The sequence below is a fragment of the Herpailurus yagouaroundi genome, unplaced genomic scaffold, assembly GCF_014898765.1.
Source record: "Herpailurus yagouaroundi ecotype Mexico unplaced genomic scaffold, PumYag 161, whole genome shotgun sequence".
Classification (NCBI taxonomy): Eukaryota; Metazoa; Chordata; class Mammalia; order Carnivora; family Felidae; genus Herpailurus; species Herpailurus yagouaroundi.
The window spans coordinates 16,858,403-16,863,042 of NW_024412402.1; the positions used below are offsets into that span (position 1 = coordinate 16,858,403).

The following is a 4,640-nucleotide window of genomic DNA, read 5'->3' on the forward strand; positions in this document are numbered from 1 at the left end:
GTGCTGGACCCCTAGGGCTGCAGGGAGGGCAGGGGAGGGCATGCACGGCCATAGAATACCATTCCCAGGGGTCACTGGGGGCGTTCAGGAAGCAGCCTCGATCCCCCAAACTGGGATTGCTCAGCACAGCATACTCCCTCCAACCCCCCGCCCCCAGCCTCCAGGTCCCGGCGGAGGGGCTGGCAAGTGGCCAATGTGGCCGTCTCAGGGGGAGGCCCTGGCGCCTCCTCGAGGCTCACTTCCTATCTGCTAATTTCACCATCACCCCGGTAGTCTGACACCCTCCAGCCAATAGTTCCTAGAACACACTGCACAGCTCCCTTTAAAGCTGCCGAGCAGTAAGACCTTGGGATTCTGTGGATGGCCTCCCCCTTCTGACTGCACCATGTGCAGCCCCCACCACAGCCCACAGCAGGGCGCACCCTGGTCCCTCAACACCAGTGGTCTGCCATAGGCCACGGGACATCAACGTGAAGGCAGCTACACAGCCTTCTCTCCAGGTTTGAAACACCACACTCCAAAGCGCATGAAGAATATTAATTAAATGAAGGTTTATTTCAAAATTAGTCTTAGAATGTAAGCTGTTTTCGAGGGCTGGAGCCAGACTACATAAGTGAGCAGTGAGAGCGCCTGCCTCTCCACGTTGGAGGCAACGTGGGCGGAGAGGCGTCTCAGCAGCCCTGCCCCTCGGTCATGCATCCAATGGTCACTAGGACTAGAAACCAACAGCAAAGGACCCCGCGCGCTTGCTCATGTTTAATCCGGGTTAAGCTATACACGTTTAAATACACGTCGGAGGTTACGTAGTGTCATGCAGTCCCTGTGATGGAATGTCTCTTGCTCAGTGACCTCCGCAGCAAGGCTGCCCCCAGGGGCAAGGTTAGGTGGGACAGAGCACTGAAAAGAGAAGGGGAGAGGAGAGAGGTCAAAGCACAGCGTGGGTCAGGACCTCCCAGCACAGGGTGGTCCTGGCCAAAAGGCACTCATGTCCTGAGCACCGAACTGCCCCTTAGGAACCTGGGAATAACCGCGATCACGTGTCTTCCTTCCAGAAGAAGAGACCGTGGTAGGTATTCCTTTGGTGTAATGATGTAAGTCTCCGGTGCTCGTCTGCCTGGGTTCAAAACCCACATGTGGACTTTGCTAATTCTCCGACCTCAGGGAAATCTCTTCACCTATCTGTGCTTCCTTCCTGATATGTACAATAGACTGTGCCTCTGCCCACCCCACAGGGTTGTTCAGAAGCAAACAGAAAGTGCTCAGTAAATGTTAACTAGTTTTATGAATTCACTGACATTTCTGTGGATCACGGTGGGGAAACGGGTCTAGCCCTCAGGCTCCCAGACGTACAGAACCCATTTCTACAAACCTCCTTTGAGAAATTTGCTTTTAAAGCCTTTAAGAGTTAGAAGTTCTTCCCAAGGTTTAGCCTGAAGTCCTCCTACAGAAACTTAAGACTAATCTTTCTGATCCTTATGGAAACAATATAACTCAGAGGTTCTTAACTGAGATCCAGAAGCCTATGGAAACTATCCCCAACACTGTGTGTGCATATGGAGCAAAGCCTAACGAAGTCAAGAATCTGGACAATGATGACCATCAATGGACACCGTTACGGCCTGAATGTTCGGGTTTCTCCAAATAATCACATGTCGAAGACTTAACCCTCAGTGCAGCTGTATTTGGAGATGGAGCCTCTAAGGAAATGGGGTTAAATGAGTCATCGGATGGGGCTCTGATCCGATAGGATTAGTGTCCTTATAAGAGACACCAGAGAGCTCCAGCACACTCTCTTCACACCCACAGAAGAGAGGCCACGTGAGGACATGGAGAGAAGGTGGCTGTCAACAAGCCAAGAAGAGAGCCCTTGCTAGCAACTGGATTTGCCGGCACTCTGACCGTGGACTTCTAGCCTCTAAAACTGAGAGATAATAAATTTCTATTGTTTAAGCTAAGTATTTTGTTTTAGCAGCCTGAGCAAGCTAATACAGGTATTAACATCACAAAAGGAAAGACAACCAGAGAATATGTGTCTCTTAACAGAAGTTGACAACCACTGATACTGTAGCAGTTATCAAAAAATATGAGGGGTGCCTGGGTTAAGTCCGCTAAGCATCCAACTCTTGATTGTTAATCTCATGGTCGTGAAATCAAGCCCCACGTCAGGCTCTGTCCTGACAGCATGGAGCCTGCTTGGGATTCTGTCTCTCCTTCCCTCTCTGCCCCTCCCCCGCTGGCTCAAGAGCATATGTGAATACTCTCTCTCTCTCTCTCTCTTTCAAAATAAATAAATAAACTTTAAAATTTTTTTAAAACTGAGTCTGATCAAGCCTCTAGCTCTACCAGTTGAACAGGAAATACAAAAAATGAAAGAAATGATTATTAAAATATTTTAAAATTATTAAAAACAAAAAATAATTTATTAAATTAAACCATGGGGACACAACTAACTAGCAGAAGCCAAAACGAGGAAATTGTAGGGGGCAAATCATGTGGTTTCTCCAAGAAATAAACTTCAAGGAACAAGAGGAAAGAAAGAGGAATCTATATATATTAAAAGAGACTTAAGACACATATTATCCAATGGCAGTGTATGGACTCTTGTTAGGTCCTGATTCAAACAGACTGAACAAAAATATTACAGGGAAATCTGAGCACTAAGTGGGTAGTCAATGATTTTAAGACAGTTTGTATTTTTATAATTATGATAACAATATTGTGGTTATGGTTTTTTTAAGTTTATTTTATTTTGAGAGAGAGAAAGAGAACACACACAGGGGAGGGGCAGAGAGAGAGGGAGACAGAGGGAATCCCTAGCAGGGATTCTGTCAGCATAGAGCCTGACGTGGGGGGGCTTGATCCACAAACCATGAGACCATGACCTAAGCCGAAATCAAGAGTCAGATACTCAACCAACTAAACCACCCAGGAACCCCTTGTGGTCATGTTTTTTAAGAGTCCTTATGTTTTAGGAGCACCCGTGTGGCTCAGTCAGTTGAGTGTCCAACTTTGGCTCAGGTCATGATCTTACAGTTTGTGAGTTCGAGCCCCGAGTTGGTTTCTATGCTGGCAGCTCAGAGCCTGGAGCCTGCTTCAGATTCTCTGTCTCCCTCTCTCTGCCCCTCCCCCACTCACGCACAAGCACACGCGCTCTCGCTCTCTCGCTCTCTCTCTCTCAAGAATAAACATAAAAAAAAATTTTAAGAGTCCTTATGTTTTAGAAATGTACACTGAAATATTTATAGATTTAAAAAATGATGATTAGGATTTGCTTCGAAATAATATGGAGAGGAGAAGCTGGGTAGGGGTATAAATGAAAAAAGATTAGCCATGAGTCAACAATTACTGAAACAGGATGTTGAGAACATGAGAGTTCATTATACCAGTCACTCTTATATGTGTTAAAAGCTTCCTTAATAAAAGATAAGACAAAAGTTAGGAAAGGATGTAGCTAATCATGACTTCGAACAGCTGAAACCTAGTAAAGGTACCCCCGGCTCTGTTTTTCCCAAAGAAATAGCCCGAACTCCACAGAACTTTCAGTCTTGTGATGGTTTGGCTGCCCTAATGTGGAGTCGCCCTGGTGACTCCAAGGCAAAGGCATCTCCTTCTCCGGCCTCCTGGCAACATGCAAAGACAAAATCCTGTCCCTGCCAGGGCCTCACAATCGTTCTCCGGCGGCCCCTGGCCCTGTGAGGTCTGGGCAGGAAGGGTCACTCTGGGAAGGCTGCAGAGAGGACTCCAGGCCTTCAGTGGGAGGCCTGGGGGAGGGGACCTGGGAAGGCCCTGCTCTAGGAGGCCTGGGGACAGCTCTTACCTTTTAAAATGTAGTCCGTTAGCAAAGTGGGCACCTTCTCATTATCCTCCTTCATGGCAAAGAGAACTGGGGAAGGAGAGAGAGAGAGATGAGTCGAGATGCCATCAGGGCATGAAGCTCACTTCTGTGGCCAGACAGTCCAACAACCCCAAGTGAGAAATGATTCAAGGAAACCAGACATTCATTGAGTATTGAGCAAAAGCCTAGAAGCTTCTGTCAAGAATCAGCACTCAACATACTGACAGAGGAGAGAATACATCCAAAGAGTCAGAGTGGCCTGTCAGTGATTTTATTTTCTTTTATCTTATATGTGGGTTTTTTCCCCCCATCTATCATCTCCACATTATTTCCTAAGTATATATCTTTAATAAGCATAAACATAAAGCAATTAAAAAAGAACCCACCTTCAGATGCAATCTAATGTCAAGAATAACAGTCATCCCCATTATCAAATCACCAATAAAATTCTTTAAAGACGTTCTATCCGTGTAAACAGATATTAGAAAAATTTCCTTAATTACGATAATAATAAATTATTATTCCAATTTATTAACAACAAATGAACTTACTTTCACAAATACTTATTTTCTATGTCATGCCCGGTACAGTGCTAGAATTTGTGGAAATGCAAAGGAATTATGGACCCTCAGGGAGCTCTTAAAGTTCTCATCGAGACACTTCACGATTTTCACAAGTATAAGGCACACAATAGGGAAGTTATGAACAAATAAAAGCTTTTTAGAGATTTTTTACAATAGTATTTTCTGTCATTACACTAGGTAAAACTTTCTCTTTTTTTTTGTTTTTTTTTTTTTTTTTTTTT

At 45.1% G+C, this 4,640-nt stretch overlaps 1 protein-coding gene across 1 annotated transcript in view; it reads right to left on the reverse strand.

Moving 5' to 3' along the window:
• Positions 1–529: 529 nt before the first annotated feature.
• The window catches only part of FEZ1 (fasciculation and elongation protein zeta 1), a 38,906-nt gene continuing 34,795 nt past the window's right edge, over positions 530–4,640 (reverse strand). The window contains exons 8-9 of the mRNA XM_040483443.1: positions 3,818–3,883; positions 530–897 (exon numbers count right to left, since the gene is read on the reverse strand). Coding sequence (XP_040339377.1) covers positions 881–897; positions 3,818–3,883 — 83 coding nt within the window. The 3' untranslated portion in view covers positions 530–880. The remainder of the gene's footprint in view (positions 898–3,817; positions 3,884–4,640) is intronic.